This window comes from Salmo salar, chromosome ssa05 (assembly GCF_905237065.1).
Source record: "Salmo salar chromosome ssa05, Ssal_v3.1, whole genome shotgun sequence".
Taxonomy (NCBI): Eukaryota; Metazoa; Chordata; class Actinopteri; order Salmoniformes; family Salmonidae; genus Salmo; species Salmo salar.
Genome location: NC_059446.1, coordinates 35,632,521 through 35,650,496, shown reverse-complemented (window position 1 = coordinate 35,650,496; position 17,976 = coordinate 35,632,521). Strand labels below are relative to the sequence as shown.

The window sequence follows — 17,976 nt, the reverse complement described above, 5'->3', positions numbered from 1 at the left end:
CTCCTTTCTATCCCTCCTTTCTCGCCCTCCTTTCTCTCTCTCCTTTCTATCCCTCCATTCTCTCTCTCCTTTCTCTCCCTCCTTTCTCTCTCTCCTTTCTCTCTCTCCTTTCTCTCCCTCCTTTCTCTCTCTCCTTTCTCTCTCTCCTTTCTCTCCCTCCTTTCTCTCCCTCCTTTCTCTCCCGGCAGAAAAGCAGCCTCCAAATGGATATGGAGGCTTATTTTTGGCATGCAAACAACGCCCCTCTTCCTCCTCCTCTTCCCCTCCTTTCTTCACCCAGTGGGTGGAACTGTGTTTGTGGGCAGCTGTTTGGCTCCAGCTTTGCTGTGCTGCCTCTTACAACTCAGCAGAAATCCATTGCCCACCACCCCCACCACACAAACCCATAACATACACAAACAAGCTGACGTCAGTACAAGCCCATTCCATTACCCGCCCTCTCATCTCCTCTGTTTATTATAGGCCCAATCCCATCTCACGACTTTCCAAAGGCCACAAACCAGTCATTGTTGTTGCTCCCTGTAGCTTTTTCTTATAGGAGGTCAGTGACTGCTGACTCTATCCCACCCATCCCAACCCCTCACCCACCCCCAAATCTAAAACCTTACTGCTGTCCCTGAGGTGGTCTGTTCTTCCAGATCTGTTGTGTTTCTCAAGCAGGTGTAGGTGGGCCAGAAGAGGGTACACAGCAAACATGGCCCCATTTGGGTATTTGGTGGGCAAGGTAGATAGGGGCGAGCCCACAGCAATCCCACACCAGCCCAGTGTCGTTCCAGTTTAAGTGTTCTGTTATGTGATGTCAACATAAAAGTTTATCTTGTACACAGTCTGTAAAAAGGCTTAGATAAGTGCATGTGACATATGAGAAAGTTTTAAGTTAAGGGCAGCCTACATGGTCCAGTGTTTTAACCCGCATTGGGTCAACATCGTGCCAATGTGGGCAGCATACATGGTCCAGTGTTTTAACCCGCATTGGGTCAACATCATGCCAATGTGGGCAGCATACATGGTCCAGTGTTTTAACCTGCATTGGGCCAACATCGTGCCAATGTGGGTAGCCTATATGTGTCCAGGGTTTTAACCCGCATTAGGCCCACCTTGTGCCAATGTGGACATGTTTGCTGGGTAGTGATTTAGTACACAGACCCCTATCATTCCCATGGCCCTTGCAGACTCTATACTGCCTTCTACTATACTGCAGGTATAGTAGGGAGATATTTCCTTAAATTTGGGACAAGCCAGGTTTTTTTGTGCTCATTTTTGCTAACAATTTCACTGACATTTGGAGTTGGGTTCAGCACATCATTAGCATGTTGTATGTGGTCATTTCAATTGGTGTAAAAAATAAAGGTTAATTCCCGAACACATAGACAGCATGCTCTGTTCCTGTCTGACCCTGTCTTATTATAACCCTGGGCTCATCCCATTACTGTTGCTGTCCATTCAATTACCAGGGCTGGACCATGGTGCTTGCCTACGGAGCTGTGAGGGGAACGGCACCTCCGTACCTTCAGGCTCTGATCAGGCCCTACACCCAAACAAGGGCACTGCGTTCATCCACCTCTGGCCTGCTGGCCCCCCTACCTCTGAGGAAGCACAGTTCCCGCTCAGCCCAGTCAAAACTGTTCGCTGCTCTGGCTCCCCAATGGTGGAACAAGCTCCCTCACGACGCCAGGACAGCAGAGTCAATCACCACCTTCCGGAGACACCTGAAACCCCACCTCTTTAAGGAATACCTAGGATAGGATAAAGTAATCCTTCTAACCCCCCCCCCCCCCTTAAAAGATTTAGATGCACTATTGTAAAGTGGTTGTTCCACTGGATACCATAAGGTGAATGCACCAATTTGTAAGTTGCTCTGGATAAGAGCGTCTGCTAAATGACTTAAATGTAAATGTGCTATGTTTATGCAAGCTCTGAATTACACAGAAATATCTGACAGAAAACCTGCCCTTTCTGGTAACTTAGTTATCTGCTTTCACTTTCTCCGCTGTCTCTCAGTTCTACACTGATGGAGGGAGCCTAGCTATCTCAAGGCAGCTGTCTACATAATAAAATAGAGGCATCAGACTTTTTTTGCCATGTCACTTCTCCAAGCCTGGTATTCTTCCTCTTTAATCTGATAATTTAGCAACACTGTATATCACATAGCTAATACCTGCCTACCCATAGAAATAGAAATGAATTCAAGTCAATGATGGCATAATGGGTGGACTGCCAGCCATTTTGAGTGTACCCATGCCAGGAAGTAAATTATTTCTATGTGCCTGCCCATCACCACTGAGAAACCATGGGAGGACACAAACATATCAACATCATGGCTGATTAAGTTCTTTACTTTAGTTGGGGGTGTGACTATACAGTGTATCAATATAGTGTATATGTCAATATACAGTCAACACAGAGCGCTGCACCACAACTGTTTGAACTGGTCATTTTTTAGATGATAATATTTTCTAAAATCACATATTTCTGCTTCAGCCATACATGTTAGTCTCCTTTCATATCGATGTCCATCTCCCCCTCAGGGTCTCTGACTCTCCAAGTCACTTGTTGTGGCTTTTATAACCCTGCATGGTGCAGTACTGGTGTGTTATAACTGGTAGCGGTCTCGTCACTGGTCTGGGACATTGATTAAGTTATTTATTGTATATCTATATATAGTTTCAGCCACATGGGGGCTAAATGGGAGAGAGATTAGCTGTAAGGGGATTAGATGAAGACATAAGCTATTTTGTGATCTCGTCCTTCGGCTGAAACTGTCAGATGAACACCCAGGAAAGTAATTGAATAACAAAGGAAGAGGCCTGGAAATAGATGGAATGAATAAACCCTGGACAAAGCTTCTATTTGTTTTACCGTTATCACTCGACATCCATCTTTTGTCACCTGCTAAAAATAGGAGATAAATATGAAATACATATTGATTGAATTGATTGGCGTAATGCATGCTTACAATGCAAAGTATGGACCATATAGTACCAAAAGCACATGGCGAGTGCATCCCAGTCCACCCATTGACTGTTATTCAATTCACAGTGTCTAAAAGCAGGGCTAAGCCCAGTTAAGCCCAGTGTGAATGTGTGAAGAGAAGTGATTTGCTATACACTAATAGCATCTTAGGCTTTCCATGAGGAGTGGAGAATCAGGTTGCCAGAAGAGCAAGGCATAAGACGCTTACTGATAAGACGCATCTAATGATTGCACACAGACACTGCTGTCGTGACTTCTCATGTGACCTCATGAGTCCAAACAATGTATCTCATCGATAAAGAAGTCACACACTGGATAGGATATCAATATCTGGAATTGCCTATCTTGCTTTATTGTCATGGGATGCAAGGAACATTTGTGTTAACCTTTCATTCCAGATATCATTTATCAGGGATCTTTAGAACTGACACGAGGGACTGAGTATAATCCCCAAAACATATTGTAGAATAGCGAGGATTTCACCAACTTCTTTGAATGGACAGGACATGTGATGTGCCCATTTGAAATACATGAATCTGTCACCTGTATAGAGCTCGCCAGCTTGTAGTCCTAAAAACCAGAAATTAGTTACCTCTGGTTCGTTCAGCCATTCCTATGGGGAAATTAATCGGGAAAGAATAGGGTTTTGGAATAAGCGCTGAAAATAAGGTCTGAAATTAACACAAGCTTAGGAGATCTTATACGTTTTTGTTCTATGAGATAATATCAGTTAACATGAACTTTATGAATTATGAAGCCTTTATGTGCTTTTTCTTATTAAATAAATGCTTCAAAATTCATAAAAAGTGACATTAACTGATTAAGATTATCTCATCAGAACAAAACGTATATGATCTCCCATAGCCTGTGTTTACCACAGACTTTCTTTTCAGCGTTTATTCAAAACCCCTACAAAAACTCTTCGCTATAGGCTTGAATGAACTATAGAGGAGTTAGATGCTACAGAAATATGCCATTACTATTGCTCTCTATTGGCAATCGATGTTATTATGTTTACAACGGCAGCCTCGGTCAGGTCTAGACAGTGTACTCAGACCAGCTCATTATATGCAGATTTTAACATGTTTACATTGCACTATCCAATTTAATTTAGGCATTAGCAAAATCTCCTAGAATAGCTTTACTACTTGCCACTTATGGAGTGAACTTCAGAAAAAAACGGGAGGTTTAGCATGTATAACACTGTGTCTATGTACATGAAGTTGTCTTGAATTTGTTAGGACAGCCATTGGATACAGGGGAGAGGATAGAGGCAGAAGTGGCATGTGTTAATCTGACCTCCACTCAGATTAGGGGACCAGTACGTCGTTATGTTAATCTCCTCTCCCAGTGATTAGCTACACTGGTTTAAATGTATACACTGGTTTAGATTTATATTATGGTATCAATATTAGTCCCAAAAATATAATTCCTAAAACAGTATTCACTATACCACAGACCTGACCAATAAACACTGAGATACAGGAATGAGGAAGTGTTGGTTCCTTTTAGGTAGTGTACACAGAGCAGATGTTCATTGTTCCGCATCATTATATTTACATTTGACATTTTTGTCATTTAGCATCTTTGATCAGTAGAGCAATACGGTGCACTATCAGAATGACTGTAAGGCAGACGTTACAATAAGATACAATCACCCTTATATGGATGGCCGTATAAGCTACACCAGAGTCATACTCAAATCAATGGAGGAAATAACCTAATTATGCTCACTGCAGACCCAGTGGAACCCAAAATTACATTTTTAGAGGAATAAGCTTAATTGTTTGTGTTGTGTAAAGGGAATACCTGAATGAAACTAAAGATGTGCCCGCTGCTTTCTCTGCTGCAGTGCACATTGCCACGTCATCTTTTCTGGAGTACCAGGTGTCTTTCAAGGAAGTGTACAGTACATATAAATAGAATCATTCTATTTTTATGCTACAGTGATATGTGTAGTAGCAGAAGAGGTAGTGAGGCCACTGAGGAGGAGTACAGCAGAAAGGTATTAACGTGTTTACAGGTATTCCCAGTTACCCTTGGTTAACCCTTCTCTTGAACATCTCGTGATCTGGCGATGTAATCTGGTCGGCGCCTCTGCCGGGGTACGCTTAAGGAGATCCCACTCTTTCTGACGCATGAATGGCAGCAGGCAGGGCTGTGCCACGGTGCCAGCAGAGGGATTGCTCAAGATCCACTGCGAAATTAGACGTCCCTCCAGGTAAGCAGGACGTCAGGAGATGACGTCAAAATGGCCACTAGGGGCAACGGTGAGCGCTATTAACGTTTGTATTTGTATTTGTATTTATTATGGATCCCTATTAGCTGCTGCCAAAGCAGCAGCTACTCTTCCTGGGGTCCAGCAAAATTAAGGCAGTTTATACAATTTTAAAAACATTACAATACATTCACAGATTTCACAACACACTGTGTGCCCTCAGGCCCTTACTCCACCACTACCACATATCTACAGTACTAAATCCATGTGTATGTATAGTGTGTGTGTGTGTGTGTGTGTGTGTGTGTGTGTGTGTGTGTGTGTGTGTGTGTGTGTGTGTATGCATGTGTCTGTGCCAATGTTTGTGTTTCTTCACAGTCCCCGCTGTTCCATTAGGTGTTTTAAATCTTAAATCTAATTTTACTGCTTGCGTCAGTCACTTGATGTGGAATAGAGTTCCATGTAGTCATGGCTCTATGTAGTACTATGTGCCTCCCATAGTCTGTTCTGGACTTGGGGACTGTGAAGAGACCTCTTGTGGCGTGTCTTGTGGGGTATGCATTGGTGTCCAAGCTGTGTGCCAGTAGTTTAGACAGACAGCTCGGTGCATTCAACATGTCAATACCTCTCATAAATAAAAGTAGTGATGAAGTCAATCTCTCCTCCACTTTCAGCCAGGAGAGATTGACATGCATATTATTAATATTAGCTCTCTCTGTACATCCAAGGGCTAGCCAGCATGCCCTGTTTTGAGCCAATTGCAAAGTCCTTTTTTGTGGCACCTGACCACACGACTGAACAGTAGTCAAGGTGCCACAAAACTAGGGCCTGTAGGACCTGCCTTGTTGATAGTGTTGTTAAGAAGGCAGAGCATCGCTTTATTATATACAGACTTCTGCATCAATATGTTTTGACCATGACAGTTTACAATCTAGGGTTGCTCAATTTCCACATGATTTATTACAAGATTTAGTTGAGGTTTAGGGTTTAGTGAGTGTTTTGTTCCAAATACAATGCTTTTAGTTTTAGAAATATTTAGGTCTAACTTATTCCTTTACACCCACTCTAAAACTAACTGCAACTCTTTGTTGAGTGTTGCAGTCATTTCAGTCGCTGTAGTAGTTGATAGTGTTGAGTCATCCGCATACATAGACACTCTGGCTTTACTCAAAGTCAGTGGCATGTCGTTAGTAAAAATTGCAAGGGGCCTAAACAGCTACCCTGGGGAATTCCTGATTCTAACTGGATTATATTTGAGTTCTGTTAGACAAGTAACTCTTTATCCACATTATAGCAGGAGGTGTAAAGCCATAACACATACGTTTTTTCCAACAGCAGACTATGATCTATAATGTCAAAAGCTGCACTGAAGTCTAACAAGATAGTCCCCACAATCATTTTATCATAAATTTCTCTCAGCCAATCATCAGTCATTTGTGTAAGTGCGGTGCTTGTTGAGTGTCCTTCCCTATAAGTGTGCTGAAATTCTGTTGTTAATTTGTTTACTGTAAAATAGCATTGTATCTGGTCAAACACAATTTTTTCCAGAAGTTTACTAAGGGTTGGTAACAGGCTGATTGGTCAGCTATTTGAGCCAGTAAAGGGGTCTTTCTATTCTTGGGTAGAGGAATGACTTCAGCTTCCCTCCAGGCCTGAGGGAACACACTCTCTAGTAGGCTTAAATTGAAGCTGTGGCAAATAGGTGTGGCAATATCGTCCGCTATTATCCTCAGTAATTTTCCATCCAGATTGTCAGTCCCGGGTGGCTTGTCATTGTTGCTTGGGTTTTATTAGGGCGTTGTGGATGTCAATGGTGAATGTGCGTAAGCCACACGCACCAGCTCCGAGTGTCGCGTGTTCAATCCCAGTGCTAGGTACTGGTTTTCTTTGAACCCTATCCCAAACCTGAACCCTTAATCATTCAGTTCACCGTGGTGTTGATTGACGTTTAGGGACAAGGGTGTGGACGTCTGACTCTGCAGAGAGACTGTGAGAGCTTGTTGGGGCCGGACATCATTCAATCTAGCTACCTGAGTGTCACCATCTGTCTTGTGTGTTTTGGACAGAGATTGCTATTACAGACTGTGCATTTAAGTGGAAATGACAACCAATAAAAGGAAAGATCATAAAATTAGGGGTCTCCACTTAATAGTGGAAAGGATATCAGTACTGCATTAAACCCTATCTAACAACCATTGTATCTCTGATGTCAACCATTATATCAATGGTGTCAAACATGTAAGAACACAATAGAGATACCTTTCACTTGTTGACCTCATGTTGACCTACCTACACCATCAACAGTCAGAGGGATAATTTGGAGAGACCCCATAATCTCCTTATCACGTTGAGTGCTGCACCATTCGAGTCAACAGATCAATTCACATTTCACTGTGCCAGCCATCTGCACAAGACTTGGCTGAACAACCATCTGTCGTCCTGGCAACAACACGAACCAAAACCCAGCCCTAATACCACTCTACACCATGTCTAACCCATACAAGAGGGACATTTGTATTTATTATTACTGTCTTAATAAACAAACACATTAACGTAACATATCATACATCTGCCCACATTCTTGATGCATTGATACATTTTAATATGATAATAAATGTCCAAAAGCTTTACTTCTATCAGGGTAAACAAAACCAGACTGAACAAAAGTCCACATTTTGGTGGAATAAACAGACCATCGACTTGAGAGAACATTGTGGCTTTACCAGCCAATCAGAAATAGCAATCCAGACCATGCTGTTTCTTAGTTCCCCTTTGAAACACTGTCTTCTTTGTGGAGACAGGACTGTGCACAATGAAAGAGTTAAGTAACATAACCACATGAAAGAGTTTTAATGACATAACCACATGAAAGAGTTTTAGTGGGGGCCTCGAGTGCATCGCAGTGCTAGCGGTGCCACTAGAGATTCTGGATTCGAGTCCAGGCTCTGTCGCAGCAGTCTGCGACCGGGAGACCCTTGGTGCGGCGCACAATTGGCCCAGCCAAGGTGTACAGTGTTTCCTCCGACACATTGGTGCACCTGGCTTCCATGGTAAGTGGACATTGTGTCAAGAAGCATTGCGGCTTGGTTGGGTTGTGTTGTGTTTTAGAGGACGCACGGCTCTCGACCTTCGCCTCTCCCTAGTCTGTGCTGGAGTTGCAGCGATGAGACAAGACTGTAACTACCAATTGGATACCACGAAATTAGGGAGAAAAAGGGGTAAAAAAAGAGGAAAAAGTTAAGTAACATAACCACATGAAAGAATGTTATTAACTTAACCACATGAGAGAGTTAAGTAACATAACCACATGAAAGAATGTTATTAACTTAACCACATGAGAGAGTTAAGTAACATAACCACATTAAAGAGTTAAGTAACATGACCACATAAAAAAGTTAAGTAACATAACCACATTAAAGAGTTAAGTAACATGACCACATAAAAAAGTTAAGTAACATAACCACATTAAAGAGTTAAGTAACATGACCACATGAAAAAGTTAAGTAACATAACCACATGAAAAAGTTAAGTAACATAACCACATGAGAGAGTTAAGTAACATAACCACATGAAAGGGTTTTATTAACATAACCACATGAGAGAGTTAAGTAACATAACCACATGAAAGAGTTAAGTAACATGACCACATAAAAAAGTTAAGTAACATAACCACATTAAAGAGTTAAGTAACATGACCACATAAAAAAGTTAAGTAACATAACCACATGAAAAAGTTAAATAACATAACCACATGAAAAAGTTAAGTAACATAACCACATGAGAGAGTTAAGTAACATAACCACATGAAAGGGTTTTATTAACATAACCACATGAGAGAGTTAAGTAACATAACCACATGAGAGTTAAGTAACATAACCACATGAACAAGTTAAGTAATAAAACCACCATTTGGCACATAATTGTCTACTTAGTGGTTCATGATAAGATCTTAAACAGACAGATACAGACAGATAAAGACAGACAAACAGACAGAAAAACAGACAGGAAGACACAGACATAAAGACAGACACATGGCCTGTGTGCCACAAATACACACACTAGGGGGAAAGACTGGTACCCTTTTGGGCGGTGGCAACGCCAATGGTATTTTTATGCTTCTCTTCTGACTCATAGTGCAAGCCAAAGCACCACAGAGAATACAAGCCCAAAGTGGACCCAGACAGCATAACTCTCCCTCAGAGATGTAGACTGACAAAGGGCAAGACCCTTGTTTCATTATATTTCCTGTAATCCAACCAAATGCCCTCTACTCTTCACACCCACTCATTCAACAACACATTACTCAGGACCTAATCCTTTTAAGTCCCCTACTCTGCTTATTTTTAACCCAATTGTAACCCGAAAACAGCAGCCAGCTAATTCATTAATAGGATTGGGCCTAAATGTGGTGTCCTATAACGTGCCGGGGAAGCTGAGGGGAGGGCGGCGAGGTTGAGAGGTCGAGTTATAAGACCGCGGACGGGAGGTGAAGGACGCTCACAAACGCTCAGACAAAAGACACAGTCAGGACACTAAGGAGGTGAGTACACTGCAAGCCCCGGCTGACCCTACTTTACATCCACTGCATAGCCTACTGGGGAAAGATGACATCATGCATGGAGGATTATATCGTGCATGACAACCTATCTTGTTTACATCTCAGAGAACTGTATCTGCATTTAACCTATATCGTAAGTGATAACTATAATGCTGATTTTATACTCCGAGGCTGCCTAGGGATGGAATTGCCCACCTTGCCTTATTGTCATGGGACGGAAGGAACATTTTGGCTTAATCTTTCATTGCAGATATAATGTATCTATCTAATGTTTTTAGAACTGACACTAGGCACAGAGTATAATATATTTTTGTTATTGTAGACTAGGAATGATTTGACCAACTTCTACCACCTTTGAATGGACAGGGCATGTGATGTGCCCATTTGAAATATATTCATCCATCACCTGTATTGGCAATCATTGTAGTATGTTTACATTGGCAGCCTTGGACAGGTTTAGACAGTGTACAGAGTTAAATCGGACCAGCTCAGATTTGAACAGCTTTAATACTTGCTGATAGGTTAAGGCCACTTATGGAGAACTTCAGACAAACCGGGAGGGTTAGCATCTTGAACAGTGTTTCTATGAAGTTGACTTGAATTTGTTACGACAGCCATTTGGGGGATTAATCTGACCTCATCTCAGATTAGGGGACCAGTGCATCCTTATGTTAATCTCCCCTCCTAGTGATTAGCTACACCGGTTTTGACAAATCAAAGACTAATTTGCTGGTTTTCTACTCCCTTTGTCCAGCTTCACCATATACCTATTTGCAATCTTATTTAGGAAACTGTTACAGTGCCTTTTCTGTTGTGTTGAGCTGTACTGTACTTGTTATTGTATTGTAATGCTGTCCCCGATTGGCTTATTAACCATTCTTTTCTACCTCTACAGACAACCTCATCCAATTCACCACAGACATGGCAAAGTGAGTATCTTTAAAATTTACCCATCAACTAACAACGATGGCTAATTTATAATAGTAATAATTAGGTGGGTGCTTATATTTGTCCTATTTCACACATGTACAAATCTGTATTAATATGGATGTGTGAATTGGAAAAAGATTTTTTTGCACATCCCAACTCTCCCTGACACCCAACTTATAGCACATTGCCTAAGGCTATCAGGGCTGTGTGACACCTCTGGGGCTTTATGTTAAGAGGATCCAGATAAATTCTGATTAGAACGGATCATCTCTGGATTAGATCCGGAATAGAGCAGTTTAGAATTAACAGCCCAGAGCCTAGCATACGCAAGGAAAGACGCAAGTAAATAGGCAAGCGATGCACATTATATTGATGGTTAAACTGATATAAAAAAAGAGAAAAGGAATAGATAGGATTCTATTATTTATATAAAAAAATCATTTAAGAAGAAATTCTTATTTACAATGACGGCCTACCACGGCCAAACCCGGATGACACTGGGCCAATTGTGCGCCGCCCTACAGGAACTCCCAATCACATCCGGATGTGATTTAGCCTGGATTCAAACCAGGGACTGTAGTGACGCCTCTTGCACTGAGATGCAGTGCCTCAGACCGCTGTGCCACTCGGGAGCCATTATGAGATATCGTATGAAAAAAACATATATGAGAAAATGAATATGCAAACCAAGTAATTATCAACAACTCCTCAGTAGTGTTTCTGTTGTAACCAGATCAAAGCATACTATAGGTCAGGATCCCCTTCAGACAGACCTATGGTTGCATAAGTGTTATGTGAAGTTAGGTGGTTGTACCAGAAATGCCAGCGGCTCCCATGCCACCCTGGGTCCTAATCCATCCAGAGCCTCAGTGGGAGGAGGGAGGGATGGAGGGAGGGAGGGGGAGTATAGGCCTCATCCTTTAACTGTAGCTGACAGCAGGCCAGTTAGGGTAGGTCACTATAAATTAAGCAACGTACTGGGATGTCCGACCATGAAAAAGATTTGTTGAATCCAATCTAGAATCTAAACTCCTGACTCTTCCTATCACCCTCCCTCTGTAGAGTCTACAAGAAGACCAGTGGCAATGAATCGGTAAGAACCCCCTTTGACATCATCACTGAGGGACACACTGGTCAGGGCCCGCTCTGATGCACTTATCGCATAACAGAGCAGGAATCCATATGCTTTCTCCAACAGAGCCAACCTATATGTATACAGCACTGCAATTTTTCAGGCTCCATCAAGATAACTGAGATTAGGCCTATCCATATGGTGTTGATGTCAGGCAGGAAGTAACCTCTCGCTTTCCCTTTCCCTTTTTCCTAGATTGCTCTCTACCTGGGGAAGAGAGACTTTGTGGACCATGTGGAGAGTGTTGACATCGTCGGTGTGTTATAAAGTTCTCTGAATATCTTTAGGCGTTACTGCTCTTTACAGAGTAGTGTAAATGTGAGTGTGTGTGTGTGTTATATCTACATCTTCTCTTGCAGATGGGGTGATCAAGGTGGACCCCGCTGAACTTGAAGGCAGGAAAGGTAACATTCAGTTGATTTCACTGTATCTATTGAACCCTGAAAACATGCATGAAGTCACATTCAACCAATCGAGGTTCCGTCTTAATACTGAAGCCCTATCTTTCTGCAGTATGGGTGTATCTGGCATGCGCCTTCCGTTATGGTAGTGACGACCTGGATGTGATCGGGCTGTCATTCAGAAAAGACATCTGGGTTAAAAGGATGCAGATCTACCCTGTTGTTGGCACCAAACCAGCCAACACCCCCATGCAGGAGGCCCTCCTGAAGAAATGTGGGGACCAAGGCCATCCCTTCACTTTCACTGTGAGTATCACTGTGTTGCCTTCCATCTCATCCTTCACATGACATCCCACAATATGTCAGTGCAGAGCTCACTGTTCAGCCACACAAAGTGTGATTACGGTCCACTCTCTTAGACGGTGTTGGAAACCACATCAGAGGCTTTGTCACCATGGACATTCCCATTCAGGGAATGGACATACTAGCCTGTTGGTTTGTATCTATTCACATCTCATCACTTCTTCCTTCCTGTCCATTTCAGATTGATACAAACCTGCCATGCTCAGTCGGCCTTCAGCCTGCACCAGAGGATGCTGGCAAGGTACGTTAGTTTCTCTCTTTCTCTCGCTCTTTCAATCTCTCGTTTTAAACCTTTCATTAAAGACAAATGTTTTCTACCCCTGCAGTCTTGTGGTGTTGACTATGAGGTGAAAGCATACATCGCCAAGGAGGCAGATGACCCTGATGAGAAAATTAGCAAGAAGTATGTATTAGTGGAATGCCACAAATTTCACACAACTGTACAGTACATGCCATTTGCTGTTGCTAGGAATCAGATTATTGTGTATTCTGATGGTTTTCTCCCTCTTCCTCTCTCCTGTCAGGGACACTTGCCGTCTGATAATTCGTAAGATCCAGTTTGCCCCAGGCAAAGTGGGTGCTGGACCCAAGGCTGACATCAGCAAGAACTTCATGATGTCTGACAAGCCAGTCCACCTGGAGGCCTCCATAGAGAAGGAGGTAGGCCTGTAGACTTTTATTCTGTAAGCCTAGGAGAACATTGATTACTGTGCTAGTTTTCTATTGATGGGTCATTCTGTATGATACCTTTTGACTTGAACATGTTTGCTTTCATTTGGTGACCTTCAGCTCTATTTCCATGGAGACCCAATCCCTGTAAATGTCAAAATCAACAATGAGACCACCAAAGTGGTGAAGAAAATAAAAATTACAGGTGAGTGGTTGTGACGCGAGTTCTCGTTGCGTTTGTACATGTGTTTCAAATCGTGATTATGGCTGAAACATCTCTTTTTGACCAGTTGAGCAGACAACAGAGGTGTTGCTTTACCAGTCTGATAAATATTCCAAGACGGTTCATACTGAGGAATTTGCGTAAGTCAAGAACGCATTCATTCCATTACTACTGCAATCTAGAATTACTAAGCCTTATGTCTATCTTACCCCAATACTCAACTCAAACAATAATAACGTTTATTTGGATTTTCACTGTCGGTGGATCACAACTTCCTGTTTGTGTGGTCGTCCTGTGCAGGGAGGAAATAAAAGGTGAATCCACCCTGGAGAAGACGTTCACGGTGATCCCTCTGCTATCCAACAACAAAGAGAAGCGTGGTCTGGCCGTGGACGGCAGACTAAAGGACGAGGATACCAACCTGGCTTCCACCACAATGTGAGTCAGTGGGTTCCCCAAGACATAGCTCAACCACACCCTCCTCTCCTTCTGTAGATGATGATTTAAAAAAAAAACATTTACTGCATTTAAATGCCTGAGGTAACCCGTCCTTGTCCTGTCCTCCCCTCTCCTAGCATCCGTCCTGGCATGGATAAAGGAATGCAGGGAATCATGGTCTCTTACAAAATCAAGGTGAACCTCTTGGTCTCCAGCGGAGGCCTCTTGGGAGGCCTAACAGCCAGGTAAGAACCGGAGTTGATATATGACATACATGTATATACTGAACAAAAATATAAACGCAACATGTAAAGCGTTGGTCCCGTTTCATGAGCCGAAAGAAAATATCCCAGAAATGAACCATATGCATAAAAGCATATTTCTCTCAAATGTTGTGCACAAATTTGTTTACATCCCTGTAAATGAGCATTTCTCATTTGCCAAGATAATCCATCAGCCTGACAGGTGTGGCATATCAAGGCGCTGATTAAACAGCATGATCATTACACAGGTGCACGTTGTGCTGGGTACAATAAAAGGCCACTCTAAAAATGTGTCTCAGATGTCTCCAAGGTTGAGGCAGAGTGCAGTTGGAATGTCCACCAGAGCTGTTGCCAGAGAACTGAGTTCATTTCTCTACCAATGTTGTTTTAGAGAATTTGGCAGTACGTTCAACCGGCTTTAACAACCACAGACCATGTGTAATCACGCCAGCCCAGGACCTCCACATCTGACTTCTACACCTGCAGGATTGTCTGACACTAGTCACCCGGACAACTGATGAAACTGAGTTTGCACAACCGAAGAATTTCTGCACAAACTGTCAGAAACAGTCTCAGGGAAGGTCATCTACGTGCTCGTCCTCCTCACAAGGGTCTTGACTGCAGTTCGGCGTTGTAACCGACTTCGGTGGGCAAATGCTCACCTTCCATGAAGAAGTGTGCTCTTCACCGATGAATCCGAGGCAGGCACTGTAAACGGGCAGATGGCAGGCAGCGTGTATGGCATTGTATGGGTGAGCGGTTTGCTGATGTCAACGTTGTGAACAGAGTGCCCCGTGGTAGCGGTGGGGTTATGGTACGTGCAGGCATAAGCTACGGACAATGAACACAATTGCAATTTGAATGCACAGAGATAACGTAACGAGATCCTGAGGCCCATTGTTGTGCCATTAATCCGCCGCCATCACCTCATGTTTCAGCATGGTAATGCACAGCCCCATGTCGTAAGGATCTGTACACAATTCCTGGATGCTGAAAATGTCCCAGTTCTTCCATGGCCTGCATACTCACCAGAAATGTCACCCACTGAGTATGTTTGAGATGCTCTGGATCGACGTGTATGGCAGCGTGTTCCAGTTCCCGCCAATATCCAGTAACTTTGCACAGCGATTGAAGAAGAGCAGGACAATATTCCACAGGCCACAATAAACAGCCTGATCACCTCTATGTGAAGGAGATGTCGTGCTGCATGAGGCAAATAGTGGTCACACAACAGATACTGGCTGGTTTTCTGATCCACGCCCGTACCCTACTTTTTCTTAAGGTATCTGTGACCAACAGATGGATATCTTTATTCCCAGTCATGTGAAATCCATAGATTAGGCCCTGATTTATTGTTCAATTGACTGATTTCCTTACATGAACTGTAAGTCAGTAAAATCTTTGAAATTGTTGCATGTTGCGTTTATATTTTTCTTCAGTGTATATATACATACTGTATGTCCGAGGCATTGTTGGACAGATTATGTTGCCCACTGACAATGTAAATGTTTGTTTCGCCACAGTGATGTCGGAGTAGAAGTCCCCTTGGTGTTGATGTCCCCCAAACCCGCAGATGTGTAAGTACAACTCTACCACGTGGTTTATCAGTGTGACATGGCTGACTAATGTGATATTCTGGCATGCGTGACTGTTTCAGTTTTTCCAATGATTCAATATTTTCCAATTGTTTCCATAAGAATTCTGATCTTATGTGTTTGTGCGTTTTTTGAACTACAGCCCAGTGGAGTAAATGCCTCTGTAGTGCAGGTGAGGTCACTCCCAATGTAACATATTTTAGGCCTGATGTTCACTTCTTCAAGGGATGCAAAAGCTATATTTGGCAACGATGGGAAAGGGTTGAAATTGTTGCATGGGAAAGAATTGTTTGCGTTGTTGCCCTTAGGAGATGCAATCGAGGTATAGAATTACACCAGCCTTAGCTCTTAAGTAAAGTGCACAATGTCGACACAATGTATCCTCTTGAGATGCTAAAGTATTGTGTTGCAAAATGAACACGTACTTGGATAAATATGCCAATTAAAGATGATAGAGATTCTACTGCAGTACAGTGCACAAGATACCACGGTTTGATAGTGGACTCAAAAGAGAAAAACAATTGAACAGAACAACCACATATTCAAGCAATTCCTTGTCAGATAGCTGATGTGATGTTGTGTTTGTCCATGTCTCCCCCTCTAGAACGGATATCAAATTTGAGTAGATTCCGCAACAGACGATGCAGAAGGACAACAAGGAAGAGAAACCGCGACAGACAGCAGACTCACAGACACGCTTAAAGGTCAACTGACGCCAGAGAAACTAAACACCAATAGGAAGACACAGAAAACACCCAAGACTATCATAATATGCATTTTCTTTTTACTCTCTTCCCACTGAGCACACAATGGCTGAATTAACGTTGTTTCCACGTAATTTCAACAAAATTACTTTGAACCAACGTGAAATTGACGTTTGTGCCCAAACCCTTCTTCAACATTAAATCTATTGATAAGGGCACATGCATTCTACACCAATCACACACTGGGATGTCGTCATATCCCAGTTAGACGAGGGAGCTCAGAATCCCCTTTAACGAAACACACAAAACACAATTCATTACTAGCCACTATAGGTCAACATGTAATTTCTATAGTTTAAAATGTTCGCCTTTTACAAGTGAACTCTGCAATAAAGAATATATAAAATCGCTTAGAATTTGTTGCACAAGTTCTCAAAAGGAACAAACTTGTTTTAGTAGCGTTTGTGTTAAATGGATTGGCAGCGGTATGTGGGGACAAGACTGTGCAGGAACCTGATTGGCGTACTCCTATGACAACAGAAAAATATTAAAAGATGTTCACCTCCTACTTCCTGTGTCAAGTCTTCATATGTATCTGCTCACTGTATTCTAATGTTGGTTCACCGCTTCTTTCGTCTGATGATTAGCAATGCCCCACAGCCATCAGTCTCTCCAAACCTTTCAAAGCAATAAGCTCTTGGATTTTGTCAACCTTAAAATCACCAAAGGCTGATAAAGATAAACCAACATTCAACCACACCCCGAAAATGATCAAGACAGCATGGTTCTCAAATGGCTCTGAAACAAATGACCGATGCAGCAACACCGCACAGCCAATACACGCAGAGGACATTCAGGTACAAACAGGACTGGGGTGCTTTTAATCTTTTACATGCTCACTGCTAATTAGGGTGCCCTGGGAAACATGAACCAAAATTATGGTTACTACCGTGTCACATGGCTAATGCAGTCACATAGGCCCACAGCCCAATAATTTAGAACATTTAAACCATCACATATGGCATTTTACAACATTAGATATTGCTTGCAACAAAGAAAATTATAAGCCTACAATCATGATGTGGCCCCTACACTTTCTTTTGAAAAATAGCGCCATCACCTGTCCATTACACACTCTTAGAAATAAGAGTGGTACTGTTCCCTAAGGTACAAAAAAATCAAAATACACAATGTACCTTCAGAGGTACACATATGATCTCACATAATACAGTTCGGTACCTTTTAGGGTACATGTGCAGATAATCTAGTATAATGGTACTTTTTTGTACCCAATATTTTTAATATAAAAAGGTACAATCATCACACTTTTACTTTCAATGTACGGTGAAGGTACATTTCTGTTTCCCTGGGTACAAACATATGTTGTGTACCCACAACTCTTGATGGTACTGATCTGTACCTTTGCTTATCAGAAAAACAATGTATTGAAGAAAGGTACAATGATACATTTTTGCCACCTAAAATGAACAGCTTTGTCACTGGGGTGGT

General features: G+C 42.4%; 1 protein-coding gene across 2 annotated transcripts; it reads left to right on the top strand.

Moving 5' to 3' along the window:
* Positions 1 to 9,563: 9,563 nt before the first annotated feature.
* Positions 9,564 to 17,035, top strand: LOC106604735 (arrestin-C). Of its 2 annotated transcripts, XM_014199706.2 has the most exons (16): positions 9,564 to 9,731; positions 10,645 to 10,678; positions 11,742 to 11,772; positions 12,007 to 12,067; positions 12,171 to 12,215; positions 12,325 to 12,518; positions 12,757 to 12,816; positions 12,902 to 12,978; positions 13,100 to 13,235; positions 13,365 to 13,449; positions 13,535 to 13,607; positions 13,768 to 13,905; positions 14,043 to 14,150; positions 15,692 to 15,745; positions 15,906 to 15,935; positions 16,368 to 16,755. In XM_014199706.2, the coding sequence occupies exons 2-15, from the start codon at positions 10,671 to 10,673 to the stop codon at positions 15,916 to 15,918; spliced, it is 1,083 nt and encodes a 360-aa protein (XP_014055181.1). In that variant the 5' UTR covers positions 9,564 to 9,731; positions 10,645 to 10,670; the 3' UTR covers positions 15,919 to 15,935; positions 16,368 to 16,755. The 2 variants fall into 2 exon arrangements, with proteins under 2 accessions (XP_014055181.1, XP_014055180.1); XM_014199705.2 differs by lacking the exon at positions 15,906 to 15,935 and having other exon boundaries at positions 16,368 to 17,035.
* The last annotated feature ends 941 nt before the right edge of the window (positions 17,036 to 17,976 follow it).

Excerpts from the sequence above, each read along its gene's own strand:
- LOC106604735 (XM_014199705.2), top strand. Across the intron at positions 12,519-12,756 it reads GCCATCCCTTCACTTTCACT|ATTGATACAAACCTGCCATG; the intron begins GTGAGTATCACT and ends TGTCCATTTCAG. Across the intron at positions 13,236-13,364 it reads AGGCCTCCATAGAGAAGGAG|CTCTATTTCCATGGAGACCC; the intron begins GTAGGCCTGTAG and ends GGTGACCTTCAG.